Source organism: Dromaius novaehollandiae, chromosome 15 (genome assembly GCF_036370855.1).
Source record: "Dromaius novaehollandiae isolate bDroNov1 chromosome 15, bDroNov1.hap1, whole genome shotgun sequence".
NCBI lineage: Eukaryota > Metazoa > Chordata > Aves > Casuariiformes > Dromaiidae > Dromaius > Dromaius novaehollandiae.
In genome coordinates, this window is record NC_088112.1 from 1098892 (window position 1) to 1118364 (window position 19473).

General features: G+C 42.8%; 1 protein-coding gene across 3 annotated transcripts in view; it reads left to right on the forward strand.

Moving 5' to 3' along the window:
* Nucleotides 1–19473, forward strand: part of NRG2 (neuregulin 2) — a 175408-nt gene that overhangs the window by 139306 nt on the left and 16629 nt on the right. For all 3 annotated transcript variants that reach the window (XM_064520722.1, XM_064520723.1, XM_064520724.1), the window contains exon 6: nt 7718–7794. In XM_064520722.1, coding sequence (XP_064376792.1) covers nt 7718–7794 — 77 coding nt within the window. The remainder of the gene's footprint in view (nt 1–7717; nt 7795–19473) is intronic.

The following is a 19473-nucleotide window of genomic DNA, read 5'->3' on the forward strand; positions in this document are numbered from 1 at the left end:
GGCCTTACAAACCAGACTGTTTTTTCATCATAATGGTAGGGAAGCTGTGAGTTTGGGTAGAGCGAATTTCAGAGCCTGCAGAAGGAACACACACAACCAGGTTGCAAGGCCTTTGAACTGGGCTGGGATGCAGAAGAGATATGACTGTTTTGTTGTATCCAGCTGAATCTAATGCTTGGGAAAGTTAGTAGCATCTGATCTCTGTCTGGGCCTGTCCTTGATCCTGGATCCTGTTGAGTTCTTGGCACTACTTAGAGAAGTTTTAGGGCTGCTCTAATCTGTTATTGTCTGATGTCAGGCCCCACAAGGTTGTGCTAACATGTGTGTCGCAGCAAGAATGCTCTTTCTCCCAGTTAGGTGTTGGCAAGCATCATCTATGGTTGGGATCTTCTTAGCCAAACAGAAACAAAGCCATGTCATTGTTGCAATCCTCTGTCAACTTAAAGGTGCTTTGTGACACTTTTGTGTGGTTGATGTAGTCAGAAATGGCTGATGGACTGGCCAGGATCTTGCTGAATTATATTGGATCAGAAGACTTAAAGAGGCTTATAGAGCAGCTCCCCCAGCAATTAAGATAGGTTGTGCTTGAAAGATTTACAGGTGCTGACAGGTAGACGGATTCTCTGGATTTTGTCTCTCAGCACTGTGTTACACTAGAGAGTGAGGTCAGAGGCCTGGAGGATCTCAGACAAGAAGTGAAAAGCAAAGAGAGATTAATAAACAAACAAAAAAGCCTTTTGCTTTTAAACTAGTCAATGTATGCAAATCACCAATTAAATAAAAAAACAACATTCATTTCCTAGAAGCCCACTTGCTTTTGTTCCCCATGTATATTGTTTCCCTCAGATTTCTGCAGAAAAGGAGAAAGAGCATTCTGAGGAGTCAGTTACATTTCCAGCTCCCCTGTGCTTTCCCAGAGTACCATTTGAAGGCATGAGCATCAGGCTGATCCATCAGCCATGGTCCTCCCTGCAGCACAGCTTGCTCATGCTCATGGCTCTGCTCCCCTGTGCTGTTAGAATTTGTGCTATCCTCACCGCCTTTACTGATGTGGTCAGCACAAGGTGTATATTGCACAGCCTTAAATATGTCACTTTGGCATAGATATATTAGTAGTTTTGTTAAGGAGAGTTGCAACTTCTCTGAAAATTAGAACACTAAGGTGAGTAACGAGGGCTGCAGCACCTAGTTCTAGGTACCTGAATTGATGATCAAAATTATTTACAGTGGGATTTCTTTTTCCTAAAATGTAGCCGGCTGAAAATTAGGGTCTAGTCTGAGTGAAGTGTTTAGGCTCAACCTGTCATCAGTAGAGAAGGACTGACATTTCTAAATGATAATTTAGCTTTTCTTTCTTAGTATGAGATGAAACACTTTCTGGAGGTCTCTCAATTGACTTCATCTGAGTGTCTTAAGTTTTCATATGGCTGAAATTCAGGCAGAGGAATTCTATCCTAAAGTCAGGAAAAGGTAATAATATGAGACTTCTGAATAGCAGCGGTAGCATGACAAAATATTCAATCAAGATTTAATCCCCATGATACTCAGAATGTGAGACTAAATGGAACATGGGACTGTTGCTGGCATTTTGCCAGCACTCCCAAATTGAGCTCTGCTATCAAAAATTTAACACTTGGCCCCCAAATACATGCTCCCAACATACCTGACTCCATTTACCTTTCCTAGACACTTCAGGGGATAATACCACCGAATACCTGCTCCCTCAGGCCATCCAACAAAACAGTGTGTGGTTCTGCATCTTTTTCTTTCCCTAGCTTGAAATCCTCATGGAACATATGATCCAGCTCTGAACACAGCAGCCTATTTACAAGGCTCTTCAGTGCTTGTGGTGTCCCATGGCATACAACCACGGAAGGCAAGGGAGCAGTTTTACCAAACTGACCCTTTCAGGAGATGTTGGTAACCATGAGCTGCTAATGGTATTCAGATGATACTGAGGCACTCTGGGCTAAAGAGCTACTGTTGAACTAGAGGTGAAAATCTCCACGTCTTATTCCATATTTCCTGAACCAACCAGGACTAGTTCATTGGGTTTTGCATGTCATTTATCTTGGATGATGAGCTCAGCTACCTTTTGGGGTTTAAGTGGTCCTTCTATGCATCCCGTTCAATGCATCCTGTTTAATGTGCATATCAGTATTGCAGACCATTGAGAACTGTATGAATGTGGAAGCTGATCCTGCAAGAGTTAAGCTCAGTTGGAGGTGTGCTGTTGTCTTCACTGAGCCTAGAAGTGGATCTCCCTGCAGTTTGGACTCCACTGTGTAGCGAATGTTCCTTGATTAGCTGCCCTGAATAAGGCTTCTGCATTTATTCTAGTTGCTTTTTTTTCTTCCCATCAGCAGTTTTGTGGAGTCCAACCTGTTGTGGCTCTCCAGTGCCTGATCATCTGGGACTGGCCAGGGGACAATGACAGAACAGTCTTCTTTTTCAACCCTTCGCACAAATAAGCAACGTCTGAAACATTTCTTCATTTGCTTCTTTCAGTGCATTGTATCTTTCTGCTACAAATTCTTACCCTGCTATATTGAAGCACCTGCTCTTTTACGTTCTTCTTTAGCATGGATTACATTATGAGAGCTACCAAATTTGGCATAGTTTAATTAAGATCTAGGGCAGCAAAGGATATGTGCCAGCCCTTGCGAGATTTAGATCAACAGCTGGGCAGAAAAAGTTTTCCTTCAAGCAAGAATATAATAATAATGACATTAATGAATAGTAACAAAGAATAATTAATAATTACTATTACTCTGCCTGATTCAGGACAAGAAGTCAAAGTTTCTCTGTTTTTATAAATAAGTGCTCTGCAAACAACATAGAAATAGGACATTCAAATCATTTTAGTTTGTAGTTTTTGAGATGCTTTATTTGGCTGATCATCTTACTGCAGGTTTTGTGGGTTTTTTTTAATCGTGTGAACATTTAACTGCAGTTCATCCTGAGCCTAATAGCAGAACTTTTTGGACATTTCTGAAATGTGGGGAAAAAAAGGGTCAAGAAATTGGTCAGAAGTGAAGGAATCAAACATTTTCCAGCAACAATAGGTTTGATAGAAAAATCACTGGCCAGTTTGATCAATGGCATTGGCAAGTAGCAAATTTTCATGTGTGGCAAGTGAAAAATTATCTCTTTTTTTAAAAAAAATTCATGCAGCTGGTTAGGCACAAAGGGATGGAGTCAAACAAGGGCAGGTTTGGGTATTGTCACAGTCTAGGGAATGGACAATTTTCAAAAGCGTGGTGCAGCCTTGCACTTCCCTAGGACTGTCTGTGCAGACACAGCTTTGCCCACTTCCCTTAGCCTTTGAGGAGAACCATGTTGGGCCTCCATCAGGCTAACAAGTGGACCTGGGAATCCATAGCTGATATTTGTGGGAACATTCCGCCTTCCACACAGACCCTACAAGAGCTTTCAAAGGGAGAGACTCTGTTTGGCTGGGACAGTCAGTCACAGCCAGTTGGGCTAGGATCAGCTATACCAGAAAATGTACGTCATGATCAAAGACCACCTCCTGACTCATGATAGCCTTAGCGAGCCTGTCAGGTATGTCCCTCAGGCCACATGCCTGGCCATTGAAAAAGTCCTGCTCACAAGCCCTTACCACAGGTTGCAGATTCTGCATGTGGAAGGACTGCTTTCCATCCAAGGACTGCTTTTCCCCTTGTCTAAAATGGGAGGCTTGTGTGTCAAGCACGTTGGTAATGTATTTTCTAGAAGTCACATCTGGAGACAAAGCGATAACAAATGATCTTCATCTTCACCAGCCTAAGACTGCGAGAGAGATAAAAAAATGAGCCATGAGCACTGCATGCTTTCAAAGGCCTCTTGGTTGCTACTGCTGCCAGCAGCCTTGTTTGGTAGGAATCAGAGCCTAAGGGAACCAGAATGGCATATGTGGCTTCTCAGTGGACTCACAGACCAGGTCTTCTGCATGTGAGTGCTTAACAAGCAGGGTGTCTTGTCAGCTTCAGTGCTTGCTTGGGAGGTCACAGAAGGTGCTCATGTTCTTTGCTGTCACTTTTCCCAATGCTGATTCACTAGTAACTAAAGATGAAAAGCCTGAGCTCTCCTAAACACAGGAGAGACTGTTACCTGCTGCCTTCAGCCTAGAAAGCTCTTCTCCCTTCGCATGCTAGGCTGACTGCAGAGATCTGAGGATGGGCTATATGGTAGCTGTCACGGCATCAAAGCTTCTTTGACACTTTTCTGTTTTCATTTTTCATTTCTGAACAATTTCTTTCTCTGACTTTCGTTTCTCTTCACCACCTCATAGTTTTCAGTCTTTCCTTAATGGCATGCAGCTGCAGTCACATTCAAGTTCCAGCCTTGGCCCACATCCTGCGGATGTGTGCTTGAGACAGATTTAGCTCATTTCAGACAAAGCATCCCTCTTCTTAGGTGGGTAGGACATTTGCTTCATGCAGCAGGTCCTTTGGTATGCTCACAAAACACATGTGGATTGAAATCTCAGATCCTAGACAAATGAGCAGCACATTGCAAGCTAAACTGGATGCCCTTGAAGATGCTATTAATAAGTTCATAAGTAGTCACGATTATATAGGTGGTGATGGATGAACTTCAAAATGGATTGGAAAGACACCTTTTGCTTTGGGTGTTTTGTTCAAATTGTTCAAATTTCAGTGAAATCTTTTAATGTTCTTTTTTTTTTTTTTTTTCCCAAAGTCATGCTTCCCCAGGGCTGTCCCAGATGCCTCAAGCTTGTTCTCTTTAATTGCCAACAGGGGCATTTTTCTTCACTCCATTTCCCAACCCCAGCTTCCTCTGCTTCATCACAGGGAAGGTCTGCAGGCCACATGTCTGATGGTAACCCTTTTGTTGGGCTTTTCTTGGTGGATGGCTGGGGACCCTGGCATTGAAATGACATTACTGGTATGTGTCTCTTTGCTGTGCCCCAGAATGAATATCCAAGAGTTAGAAAAGAGAGTGAATCTTTCAAAGCTATTTGCATGACCAGGGTGTCAAATTTCCAATTTCAAAAGTGACCTGGACCCTGAGGAACCTAAGTGTAAGACTAGAAAATGCAATGAAGCATTATGAAAAGCTCTTTCTGAGACGGTTGCAGTGTGAAAATAACCAGCACATTCCCGCATGGAGGGGTCAGTGTAGATCCCAGAAAATAGTGGTTGGTTTAGCACAAAAAGCAAAGTTGGTTGTGTGCAGTGATGGTGTTTGTGCACCAGCTTCTTTGCTGAGTGCAGACCTACCAAAGCCTCAGTGAAAACCAGCAAGAAATTAATTGCTAAACCACTGCACTCATGCAGGCCCTTCAAAGCTTTCTCCTGTGAAAGGGACAGCAGGTGTGAAGTCCCCTGGATATGAAGCACCCTGCCTTGGAGATATGGAAAATGTGTTCCTTAGGGAAAAGATGGACGTGGACAGAGACAAGGTTGACGCTGTAGAGGGAATGAAGTAGAGAGTATAGCAGATAGGATGGAGCGATGCAGCCTTTTATTGACTACCTCTACTGTTTCTGGGATTGTGCTAGATTGGAGGTGCATCTGTAGCCCAGATCAGTGTATGTTACAGCCATAATGAGTTGGGAAGTTTTGTGCTCTGATTTCTAGCTCTCCTCCCCAAAGCAACTAACCAGTTGCTAGAAACCCTGCTAGTGTTCCCTTAAGCAAGTAGAGAGAAGCAGGAATTCAGCTCTCTTCTTGACTTTTTATGCTGCCATGGAAGTTGCATATCCATAACATGCCATCTAAACATAAATCTGACAAGAGCAATAAGTACTGCCATAGTCCTTGAGCAGCAGTACAGAATTAATCTGCCAGCATGCTTTTGAACTATTCGGCTTTGATCATATTAAGCATTGCAGAGTTGAAAACCATCACTTTCTCCTTCTGTTGCTGTATGTCCATAAACTGAGAGCAGGCATTAGCATACACTTTGGGAGACAGAATGTGTCAGATTTCCACTAAGAATGCAGCCACTGCAAACAAAAGTGCATGTGTAGAGGGTGCACGGAATTCATGGAGTCGGTCTAAAAGGCAGCATGACCGTTGACTGGTAGGAGCCAAGTTGTTCTTGGTGGGATTGCACAGATGTCCGGGAAGTTACCCCAGGAGGTAGCTACTCCACTGACCAATTCCCTAACCTCAGCATGCTGTTTGTGCTGTGAGCATAGCACGAGGGCTGCCCACACAGGGTTGGTAGTGAGTGCATAGGACCTGGACATGTCCTGCTTCACCCAGCTGTACACACAGGTTGGGATTAGTCATCTGACACTGTACCAAGGCTGCTCCGGTTGTTTACTGTCTTTCAGTGTGGGTCAGCAGGAACTAAGCCATCGACCTTGAGCTCAGGCCTCTGGTCCACATCCTTTTTGCTGAAGTATCTTTCAGTCTCTACTTTATTTACCATCTGGGACCTACCAAACACTGTGGGATCAGACTGATCTCAGCCTAGATGAGGAACTGGGACAGAATCATCTTGTGGGTGGCAGCTGGGAACAAGGAAGATCTGACGCATATGAAATACAGAGCTTGCAGGCCAGCTTGCCCTGGGAAATTGGAAAACAGATGTTAGAACTCTGGCTGTTATGATAAAACTCTATTAAACTCAAGGGGAGAGAGAGAGAGAGGGAGAGGTCTGTTGTGAGGGATGCAGTTGCAGGAAAGGCAGGTAGAGCCAGGACTTGAAGAAAGATAGGAATAACTTTGAGGAATTATCCAGGGAAACTAGGAGAAAGGATGGAAAGGGAGGGAGAGACATCAGCATTTTGGGGAGAAGGATTTCACCATTCAGAGCTGAATGCCCAACTCTAACTTTTTGAAGTTCATCTGCATCTGCAATGAATCAGAATATAGAACATGTGGATGAAGCCATGCACTCTTCCTCGACTGGTGCTGCACCAGTGAGTGCAAGTTTTGGGGATTCAGCAGCTTCCCTGTGTACTTTTGTCCATGCTCCTGAGCTCCATGAGTCAGGCACAGTTTGGGAGCTGGTCTGTGGAGCTCACTCATGAGCTGCACATACTTTGTGGTCCTGATCCCCAAGGCACAATCCCTGTCACAGCAGCATCACACTCATGTATAACTGATACCCAATGAGCTGGCATATCCCAACTGCCAAAATAACTGTAATTGGGATAGGCCATGAGAGCCTAGCAGCTGTGTAGCATGGGAGACTTGTTTCAATTCAGCTTTCTTCTCTGTCCATTTCTCTCTGTTAACACAGAGACTCTCTGCACATGCTTGTCTCTAACAGCGATACAACAATTTTCCCTGGAACATCCTGTGGGTCATTCTAGGGATAATAACTTTAAGAAGCTTGCCATACACAACTGCTCACTGTCGCCTCAGCAGCTGCTCACCACCCTGCGGTGCTTCTTGCCAGTCTGTCTAGATAGTGATTCCAAGGAGAGTCTCTGAAAATAGCATCTAGCCCATCTTGATCTTTCTGTCAATTGGTGCTTCTGGCAGGTGAGAAGGAAGGAGGTAGGCAGAGGAGGAAAGGAGGGGTTTGGCTGGCCACTTGAAGACCCAGGCAAAAAAATAAAGCTAGAATGAAAACATTACAGGTGCCTGGTTAAAACAGAGCACAGAGTAAATAAGCGTGTGAAGCCTTTAACTTTATTTTTTTCCATTCATCACAATGCACTTTTAATTTCTGACCTTAGCCTCAAGAATGGTGCCAGACTTGTTCTGTGATTTCTCCCCTTTTCCCCCTCCAGATGTCCAAATGGATTCTTCGGACAGAGATGTTTGGAGAAACTGCCTTTGCGATTGTACATGCCAGATCCTAAGCAAAGTATGTTTGAAGACAAAAAATGCACCACACTACTTAAAACCTCCTGGGCACAGCGTTGGATGTAGAGTGGTCTAGTCAGGGATGGCTCTTGGTGTCAGCTTTGGGCTAGGGCTTAGGGATGCAGGTAAGGGCGCAGGCTGAAAGCAGATGGATAGGCGTCATGGAAGGGATCAGAAGGGGCCTCATTCAGTCTGTTTGGATGTCATTTTGCTATCTTGTTTCTCTCTTTCTGGTTTTCTTTCTTCCGGTAGGTGTCCAATCGAATTCACAGGAGACCGGTGTCAGCATTTCGCAATGGTCAGCTTCTCCAGTATGTCTCTTTCTACTTCTCTCTTTCCCTGGTTGTTGTAGCTCTGTGTGATGTCCTTAAAGCAGGTTCTTCTGTTCTCCAAGAGCCCTGTTCCTGTCTTGTGCACTCCCAGCTCTGCTTGGCCTTAAGAGCAGCTGTGACAGTTGCCAAGAGGAGAATTAGGGCTCTTGCTCTCACCCCATTTGTTAGAACGGGTTCTGCTTTCATTTGCAATTGAACACAATGTTTCTTGCTCTTTTCATGCAAAATACAAATAAGATACAAGGTTAAGTGGTGGGCTGTGTGAGAACAGCCTCTATAATAAGCTGTATCTGCTAGCTTTACTCTCTCAAGATGGACAATGTTGTGCAAGGCAAGAGATTTGCAGTTTTTCTCTGACTCTTGCACGGGGGATGAGTGAGTGTCTCTGTACCAACTGGGGAATCACAGCTAGGGCTGTGCTGAAATTTCCTCTGAGGTGTGATTGTGTCCGTATTTCCAGAAGCTAAGCCAAGCTGTACAAGAGAAGTTTTTGGAGGCTGGCTTGGAGTCAAATCCTGGAGCACTCTTGGGGGCCTGGACGACATATATGGTGCACGTGTGGAGCCCCGGAGATCCTTCTGGAGGCTGCCACTGACTCAGAGCCTCCCTCCCCTCATTGCCTTGGAGGATATAGGCAAAATCTCCTGGTTGGGCATCTCAGGTTGTATCCCTCCCAGACACAGGAGTGTTCCTGTCTCTCCTGGGGAAGGACAGCCACCCATATGGGGTTGCACCTAACTTCAGTGACCAATCCCTTAACCTCTTATTCAGTGGATCTACATACCACTGGAGCCCCTGCATTTAGTGCTTACTAGTGTCTAGTTCCCAGTTCCCAGGGGCTTCAGGTTTTCAGAGGTGCCTTGCTTATAGGAGACACTTCCTTCAAGGGAGATAATTTTTGCCAGGTCTATATTCAGACAGGGTCCCAGCATCAGGAGGATCCTTGTGCGGGTAAGGACTGACCCGAAATCATGCACAACACTCTGCCCACAGTTACAGCAGGGGAGATCAGCCACAGCGATCATCTGTGTGCACCCTGCCTCCATGCTGGTCGCTTGAACTGCCACAAATGTTGCATAAATGGCCTTTAATTAGTGGGAACCCGAGGAGGAAGCCCCACCACCACCACCATGAGCTCTCTGTGGATGCCAGTACCCCCTCTCCTACCTGTCTTTAAATCCTGCAGTACCTCATCCAGAACTGGCAATAGCAGGAGTCTTGTTATCACATGTTAATAGCTGGCAAGTGCTGTTAAATTCATTTCTGCAGAATATACAGACAAGATGCAAATGGGCTTTGTGAGCCCTTTGTGAAAGCCTGATGTTTTTGCATTGGCTTTTGTTCCAAATTGCCTTCCAAAGTTGAAATCTCAATTGATTTATTCTTTCAGACTAAAACTTCCAGATGAGCTTCTTTTTAAAATGAAAAAACAAAATGTTAGGTTTTGATCTCTTAACCTGATGTAAAGGGTTTCCTTTCCATTCTGTACCCCATGGTGTCATGGGCATCTGCTGCACACAGCTGTGCAAGGCTCACCATGCACTGCACCACTCAGTGAAAGTTGATTTGCAGTCCGTCTTGTGAGGTGGTGTCCAAAAGCCTCAAAAATTATCACTACCATGCTGCAAAACCCAAATAAGGGTGAAAATGAGTTGTTTTTTTTTTTCAAGAAAGTGTTTTTCAGAACATTAATGGCAAGAGTAAATAGCATGTGTTTTTTCTCCAGCCTGCAGAATTCAGCCTTCTATGGGAAAGAAGTTTATTTAAAATACATTCATATGTACTATATAATACATTAGAGGAACAATGTCAGTTTTAAAACAAACATATGCGTATCTTCTTACCTCAATTAGTGCTTTAACTACAGGATAGTAAGGTAATACAGCTTAACAATCCAGGTTACCTGTCTTAACTTGGATAAAAATCATTTAAGATGATTCATATCTGTTTATGACTGTTTTCACTTTCAAGTCACAGTTGGGTAACATTTGTAACAGCAACATTGCAGAAAAACATGCACTGGGCTTCCCTTTCTTCCAAATAGGAAAGGCACTTCCCTTGAGTCTGGATTGTATCTTTAACTGATAATTAGAAGTTGCTGCTGTCTCTATGATTCTCTGTCTGCTTCATCCTATATGGGTTACCGGTCAAAAGCTGAAACAGATTAAATCAGTTTCAGCTGTTTCAGTGGGAAATAAAATAGCTCTGTCCTGATTCATGTTTCAAGAGCATTGTCAGTGCTTAACCAATGCCTAAATAGTGAATAATGACAGCTACCATGGTGTTGTATTAAGTGCATTTTGGGTAGTTTAGGTTTTCAGGCCTAGATTGGCACTTCTTGGTTGTGGAACATAAATGTTAAATAGCACAATATGACTATCAGCAGGCATATCCAGGGGCTGAGGGTGAGTCTCTTCAAAGTGAACTAAATTTAAGATACTGTTCTGAAAGGATATTTTGCTGAATATTGGCCAGAGGCAGAGATGGTTGCGTTCTTCCCAGCATCATGCCAGAAGTTGTATGTCTTCTAGGAGCAACTTCATATCTCACCGGTCGAAATCTTTACTCTGTGTCTGCTCAGACCTTGCTCAGGTAAAACTCTGGGGGTTCAGGATCTCACTGTCTATTTGGCAGGTAGCACTGGAAGTTTGTTTTTCTCTGATTGCCAGAAATGCCTGCTAGACTACTATGATTATGAGGACAAAAAGCAGATGTACTTAGATTGTATTTGTCACATGGGAAGCTCCTCTGTGTTGCTGTTACAATCATATGACTTATGCCTACTGTCAGATATTCTAGGCATATACCCTACTGCTCGAAAAAGAAGAGGAAATGTTAAAGAAGGCTTCCCCCCCCCCCCCCCCGAGCTGTGCTCATACTGCTGCCATTTTCTCACAGATTGGTACAGAGGAACTCACTGGGAACTGCATTATTGGGCTAGCTTGGAGACCTCCCAGTCTGTCCCAACTCAGCCCTTATGTGGGTGAATAGCATTTCACTTTGACAGGAGAATTTGCATGAGTAGAATTCAAGCAAGAATCTCAGTGGTTCATCCTTATCTGCATATAAGGAGTTTACCTTTTACTTTGCTTGTATTATAATGCATATATAATGGGAAATGTGTTGACATACTGGAGCAAAAATGTGAAGCATGCTAAAACAGCTACTTATCTGAGGAAATGGATGCACAGTGCAAACAGACAACATTGCTCTGGCCTAGCAAGGTAGAACTTCTGAGCAGAGCTGTGGTACCTGACTGTGTCAGCTCTTTAAGCCTACTTTAATGCTAAGCCTGCATTAGTTTAAGCCACTGTGATGGTCTGTTTCCCAGCAAGACTCATATCATAAGGACGTCTGAGCCAACACATTTTATTTTGCACTGCAGTGGCTAAGTGTGCATACACAGTTGGTTACCATCAGTCATCTGACAGGCAGTAACCTGCTAAGCTGCAGCAACACAGTTATGGGCCTTTGAGACATTGACCCATGCTAATCACGTATCCAGTAAGAATGGGCAGAGTCTAACAGAGGAACTTAAGGGGTTTATTTTGTTTATCATAGATCTGTTTTACTAGAGTATGACAGAAGGCTTTCCCACATTCATAAAAAAAGAAAACCCAACAAAAGAAGGAAGGAGAGATGCCAAAGAAAAGAACTTCAGATTCACTGAGATTAAAATAGTTGAAAGCAAAACCTGTCCTGATGCTGTCTTAAGCCTGGCTTGATCCCTCGTGTCTGTATGAAATGCCACTGACCTCACTAGGTGTCTGTACATTCCTCTGTCTACCCAAGAAGAACTGTCTGATGGATTAGGATTGGAAGATAATATTCTCCAGGCTTTAAGTAACCTGTGAGATGAAAGAGTTTATGCTATAGAGGCTGTAAAACATAACTGAGAGACATTTAAGAAACATTTAAAGCAGTTTTAATTTAGACTGAAGGAATTAATGTCAGTGAACAAAATGGACAGTGGTTGTCTGCAAATACTGCATAAAATAGTGGACTACTCTGGCAGAGGAGAATATAGGCAATTATCTCTATGAGTTGTGAACCATTAAATCATCTTATTAAAATATTTTTCACATCAAACACTGCATACTTCTATGTCTGGGCACAAATTATCACAGTGTATATATGATGATAATCATGGACATTGAATGCCAGAGAAGATGACGTATACAGCCATGATCATATCCTCTGCTAGTTTACAGGGCTTGGATCTCGTAACTGTGTTATAACTCTGATGTAACCAGAGGCCCGTGTGATCATAGCTCCAAAATATGGCCTTAAAGCAGGAATGCCCCCTGACCCAAGCCACTGTGCTTGCCTTCCGGCTATTGAGAATACAGTCTGCAGGCAAGGAGTAACCAGCTATGCCAGCAGGCTGTTCACATGGTGATCTTGTCTTCTACCTCCCTTTCTCCCTGTCCTCCTTTTGTAACACTAGCACAGTCAGACTCTCAGTTTTAGGTTTAAAAGTGACAGCACATTGCAACTGTTTCTTCAGGGTGGGATTCTTTCCAATCTACTTTTAGACATCTCTGTGTTAGAGGTCTGAGTCTGAACTCATGCCCTGGGCTCCCTTCATAGTCACTGCATAGGGATTGGCACCCTGACATGAGAATTCAGCTGATTTATCTCCAATGCTGACATCGGGATGAGATTTCTCACCCTCCAGGTGTGCTCAGGACGATGAGCATGGACTCGAAGGCTTAGAAGTCAGATGTCTCTCATAGAGCTGCTGAAGTCCCCCTCAGTGGAGGTATGTGCAGAGTGAGATCACAGGTGTCTCTCTCAGGCTGTCCAATAATGGGAACAGAAGTTTGGCACACTGAACTGTTGACCCACAGCCTGAATGAATACTCGGCATTGGTATCTAGGGACTCTTTTGCAACCTAAGCGGCTACAATTTCTACTCTGAAATTAAAAGCTCTGAACTTCGGGCCCAAATTCTTCTCTCAGGTATGGTTGTCCAGCTTCTGCAGATGCCAGAGCAATACCTGGAGCCAGTGGGCATTCAGTGCAAGGGGATTTTTCCTATGGCCACTAGTTGGATTTATATGGAAGCCTGATTTCCCTACACAGGGAAAACCATAAAAATGGCTCTTCTTTTAAGTCCAATACAATCCTAAAGTATGCTATTCTCCAGCCTCAGTTTTTATTCTGAGGACCTGTGGACCGTCTCAGCCAGTAGCAGAATGTTGCCTGTGGTAGCAGCCTCTGATTCAATTTTTTAAGCAACTAGAAGCAGAATTTTTTTCATTTCTCTCGTCTATTTCTTTCAGAAAGCAGCTTCCCTGAAAAACAGTCTTCAACAATGTTTTACAGTTCTCATGCTTGCAGTATCCATACTTAATAAAACTTTTTGGTCTGCTTAGGTTTTCTGTTTTTCAGTTTTCTTGCTTTGCAGTCTCAACTCCCAGAGAATCTCTTGGGGTTGTGATCTTTTCCTTTGTTGTAAGATCTCTGCTTGCACACATGGATGAAAAGAGAAGTTAACTATGAGAATCAAGGAGCAACACTAGCGAGGAAACCCACATAAAAGGAGTGAAAATTAGGCCTCATCTGATGTTAGTGAAGAAACTATGTTGGTCATGTTACCCAAAAGACTTTTGAAGGTTGAATCTAGGGACTTAAGCACTGGTTTAGCTTTCCAAGACACTTGACAGGTTTTCTTCCACTCAGGGACCTGCCATATATACATCTAAAGGAAAACTGGTCACAGGCACCTCAGTTATTATTGTCATGCAGTTGTGGCTCCATCAGTTTAAGAGGATGCACCTCTGACAGGTTCTCCATTCTTAAGAAAACTGGGTGGGAGGGTCTTGCAGGGCACAGACAGTTCACTCATATCACAAAAGAATCAGGAAGTCTTTCAAATATTAGAGCTTCCATGGGTACTGGACACTGAACCGATTGAGAGCTTTCTCCTGGGCCCAACTTCATAGACATAACTGTATTCTGAAGCTCTTTCCAGAAGACAGAATCTTGCCCAAAAGTGTCCTTCCTTTTAGGAACTTTTCTTTCTTTTTAAACCTGGGATGGCACCAGAATTTCATAGTCTCCTGCTCTAGATCAGGTCAAGATCCAGCCATAGATCTGTCTTTTCTCTTCTCCAAGAAACTTATAGGTCTTTGTAGAACCCTAGATAATTCCACTAATGAATTACCAGAGTTCAGGCTGTCTGGTAGCAAAGATTCTGTAAGACATGTGGACAGCTATTTCACTCCTGGTGAAGCTGAGATACTGAAAGTAAGACTGGTGTAAACACCACTGTCTCCAATAGAACATTTGTACCTTGCTTAATCTCCACATTTGGATTCTATCCTCTTGAGATTGTTTGTTGAATGTTAAATTTCATCTTAACTTTTCTATTTATTCAACTCCAAAAATAAATGTCACTGATCTGGAGGAGAAATGACATTGCATTCACCTTCCCATTTAATGAAATGTTTTCATTTTCTGCTTTATGACCTAATTAAAGTTGAAGTCTGTAAACTGCCTGTAAATATCTTCGAGTAGAGCTGGCATATTCAAATCCGATGGAACCTAGAACATTGTCCATTTTTACCCCATATTTCATTCTTGGTTTCTTTACAAATTTAGTTCTAATTCATAGTTGGAGTCTTCCCACTAGTCTGCTTTGGAATCACAGGGCAGCACTTTCTCTTGAACTTTGGGCTCCCCTAAGAATCCATTATTCAGACATCAAAACACTTTTCTTAAGTAGAGAGAGACAGCTATGCTTATCATATGCTACTCGGTGAAGTCATCTGGAAATATGGAAAGGAATAGCTTGATCTGAGAAATCAATGTCTTGGAGTCGCACACTATCTTGTCAGTTCTGCCTGCAGTGGCCCCTTATATGAAAATACATCCTGAGTTCCTAGCTTTGTGTATCTCCTGGGGTCCCTAACTTTAGGCATCAAAACTTTGGTGTGATGGGTCTGGCTTCTGAGCAGTTTGCTGTGTGAGCAGGTCATTTCCCTTTTGTAGGCATTATAGATTCTCTCCAACAGTAGAGGACAGGAATGGATATTTCTGAGATGAGAACCAACATCTGTTCTTGCTCTTCCACCATGCTGTCACTAGGTGTGATCTATATAATGATCTCAGCAGTAAAACTCCTGCACCATCAGAAGATTTCTTGAAGATCAGATATCTTGGTTTTCCTAACAGTCATTCTTTTTTAAGGAAATTGCTTTCATAGAGCCCTTCCAACTAGAAAACCAGAAACTATTTTCACTTGCAGTGTCTGTCTTGGGCTCTTTCATCCACGTCTTCCTTTTTATACATTTCTCAGCTTTGGGCAGTTACCCTGAAACATGGCTGGAGTGGAAACAGAATCACATGTTCCCATGGTAGCACACAAACTTGCTCCAAAGCTTTCAGCTAACAACATGTGGAAGTAGAGCAGTGGAGGTTTATCAGGTGAGATGCTTCTTATTTTTCTTAGGGACGGTCTAATTCACTTTGAAGTCACCAGGCTGTAACCAGAGGGATGTTGGTGCTCCCCTAGACATGTAAGTGTAAGCCTTTTGCCAGATATGTTTTGGATGCTTGGTCTTCATGTTACCTTCTCATGCTGAGATGATATGTCCCCTTGAGCAAATAGATAGATGCACTACTTTAATTTTGCTGGGACTAAAGGAAGGTCCAGATCCAAATCACAGCTTCTCTGCTCACTTCATTTATTCAGCAGTGATTTCTTACCTGTTGATTGGGATACCATGAAAATGATAAACAGAAGAACATTTACTTCTCTCTTTTTCACTTACCTTTCTGGTTCTTCCTCAATCTCTTACTCATCTGAACTCTAAACCAATATTTAGTAGCACTTTAAATTCCACAGACATTCTGCAGCTTCCTTTTAATGACATGATGACTGCTGACCACTTAATTACAGGGTAATGACTATGCCATGTTGGGCTGGATAATTACAAAGGGTTTGTGGTTTTTCATAACAGAGATCCTGTCTCCTGAACTGCAGTAGAGATTACACATTGGGATCTACTAAAGTTAATTACATGATAATCTACAGGAGCTTGCTAATACTCTATTGTCATATATCTGGATCCCTGAGGCCTACTCAGTTGATTTTATTGATATGGCACTGGACAAGCTAAATGGCTGTCCAGTTTATGAAAAGCTCAGAGAATTTATGTACTCAGTCCATGCAGTACCCAGCCCGTAACTTGCCGCACAGTGTCCTTTGTCCACAGGCATCCTGGATTGCTCTCCATGCTCTCTGGGGGAAGCCTGAACCTAATTTGATTTGCTGGTCCTCAGATGTTTCTATCTTCACTTTTTTTTGTGCCTTGGAGCACATTGTGTGACTCATATAGCCATCTGGGTGACCCAAGCAGTTTTGAGGACAACAATTTAGGGGATACCTGAATGTCTTAACCAGGTTCTTAGGCAACCTGAAGGGCACATGAGCACAAACCCAGTTTTCACAGCCATTTATTAAGGCTTCTTATCCTTCTAATTCATCCTATAAACCTACAAGTCAGTGACAGCAATTCAATCTTGAATTGTTACTCCTGTAAGGGTGTTTTAGATGAAACATGTTCTCATCTGTTCATATTTTAAAACTGGTGAAACACATTATTGAGCAAAAGATGAAACATGTTCTCATCTGTTCATATTTTAAAACTGGTGAAACACATTATTGAGCAAAACACAGCCACAAAGTCGCTATGGGTTAAATAATCGTAGGTCTTCCTCTTCCATATCCTCTCCAATCATGAAAAAAATCTACCCCAAAGTTTGTGGCTTAGCACTAGATAATGGGTACATAGAGTACCAGCCCTATTGGTAACACTCAAACCCAAATGAATTTTTGCTTTTGGTCCACTTCAGTGGGAAGTCATTCCTTGGAGGGATCCAGTGCAAGTTCTGTGTATCACTTGGCTCTTCTTCAAGCCCTGCTTTGAACAGCTGAGTGGTACTAATCTGAGTAATGTGGCATGGGATTCAACCTGAATCCCATGCAGATGTGCTGCAGCTGAGAAACAGAATATGAAGCTAAAAAATTGTTGTCATCTTTCATATATTTTCCCTTTTTTCCTTCCTTAACTCTCCCATGCTTACCGTCTTTCTCTGTTGGATAGCCTTCTCTCACATGTACAGTAGTTGAGTGTTTGAACATTTCCAAACTGCTGGTCCAGTCTTCTTTTGGATCAGCACAGAACAGAGCCTAGATTAGCTTTTACCTACAAAGAATAACATAAATACTACAGAGTAATGCTTTAAGAGGCCAGTAGAAACCATTTCCTTAGCAGTGATCCCTGCGCTAAGAATGGGTTCTACTTTAAGTCCAACATTTTCAGAAAGGTTCAGCAGGCATGCCTGCAACCAAATTTTCAAATGAACTTATCATTATATCCAGACAGAGCTGGCTCTGTGGGAGGTGCAGGGTTTGAATAGTTTTGGAAATCTGACTGCAGTTGAGGGTGCCAGCCCCAGCTCCTCATCATGACCAGAGAGTGTGTGTGTGTAACTAAGACAAAAGGTTGATACTGTAAGAACAATAATATGTCCATTTCTTCAGCCCAAAGATGTCATCTCAGTGCTGTCTCACTGTAACTGATATACATGCTAGCCTCTGGATATATTGATTCCAATGGAACTTGTCCCCATGAGAGTTCTGTCTCCAGAACTTCCATGTTTGTTACCAAATGGTATATAGTTGATAAAATAGGCATGCTCGATGTGGGTAAGCCACATCTCTGAAGATGATACCCCTCTGTTGAATAGCAGGACCACGATTACATTTTGGGGCAATGCTTGTCTGAGAGCTGGGGTCATCTTGGTTAGGCTCTGTCTGTTAAGCACTCTTGCAGAGCTAGATTGTAACATGTTGAATTATTTTGAACAGTCTTTTTATAGAAAAGACAAAACCTCAAAATCCCAGCCTGCACTTGGAATGTTTCCTCCTTTGCTCTCCCAAGTATGGAAGCCAGTACCTACCTGATCACCAGGTTGGGAGGAATTCCCGAGCAGGAGAAGGAGATAGTGGTTCCCGGGGAGTGCATTCATTTATGGGTGATTATAAAAGCAAGACCTGTAGCTGTGACTGGATGACACTTATAAGCTTGTTTTCAAAGGCTTATTGTGCTGGAATAATTTTCTGCATACCATCAAATAATTGTTTTGCTGTTATGGTCATTAATGGTAATAGAAGAGCAACTTAGAAAGAAAGGGTATGATGGAAATTCCAGTAGCTTCCAGTGTGGCTCCAATAATTCCTTTGCTTTTAGGAAGCAAATAGACTTGTAATCTGGGGGAATTTTCTGCCAGAAATGTTCAAGTGCAGCTTGCCAATTTAAAAATCGAAAGAGAGATTGATTTTTTTTTTTTTTTTAATCCCACTGTGTGCCTCAAATGAGACATCAAAGCTGACAATGAGGGGGGAAGAATCAGGAGTTTGAGAAAGCCCAAAATGATGATAAAGAATTGTTGGGTGGGAGTGAACAACCATGGACATGAAATGCAGGAGAATAGGCTGGAGTAGGGCTCCCTGTATCTGCAAACCCACAGGTGGTTTTGCAGGCAGAGAAAGGCACATGCATCCTGGCTGCTGGACAGCTGCATGGTTTTTCTTCTGCTGCTGGAGCCCATAGATAAGATCCAGTGAGCCAGCTGGATATATCTGCTCTGTGGGGTTGAGGAGCCAAAAAGAAATTGTAGGATTGATGTGAGCGGGGCAACAGCAAGGCTAAAGCTCCTCAGGTCCTGCCCACCATGTCTGTTTGCGTAGACATTTTTGAGTTTGCAAAAACTGTGAAAATGTTTTAAATTGCATCCATTTGTAGCTGTCCAGATGTTACAGTAAATCATAGAACAGGGAGCAAATATGGTAGTATAGGCAATATGCAGCCATCAAATGGATCTATAACATAGACCTATGTACGAGATTTAATGTACTTCTACACATATTTGTCACAGCATCATGTGAAACAGCTCGTACAATGGAGCAGGCCTTTCTTTGGAAGAGGGCAAGTCTAGATGTAACAACCAGAAGGTTCAGGAAGAATGTATTCTCTCTAGTTCCCTGCTGCCCACCACATTATGTCCACCTCACTGCTACTTGCACAAAATGACTGTGAAATGCATGGTAGGGTTTGCAATTCCTTTTGCACAGATGTGAGATGTGTAGTAGAAATCAGCCAGGCTTTGTGGTCTTTAAATGATAAAAAATAAAAAAAAGAAAAAGAAAAAAAGAACCCCCCCCAACACATGGATTTGAGGAGAAGAACCTGCTTTAGCTGAAATGTTTGTACATGTTCCATAAATATTAGTGGTAATGTCCACCCCACCCCACCCCACCCAGATTTTGAATAGCA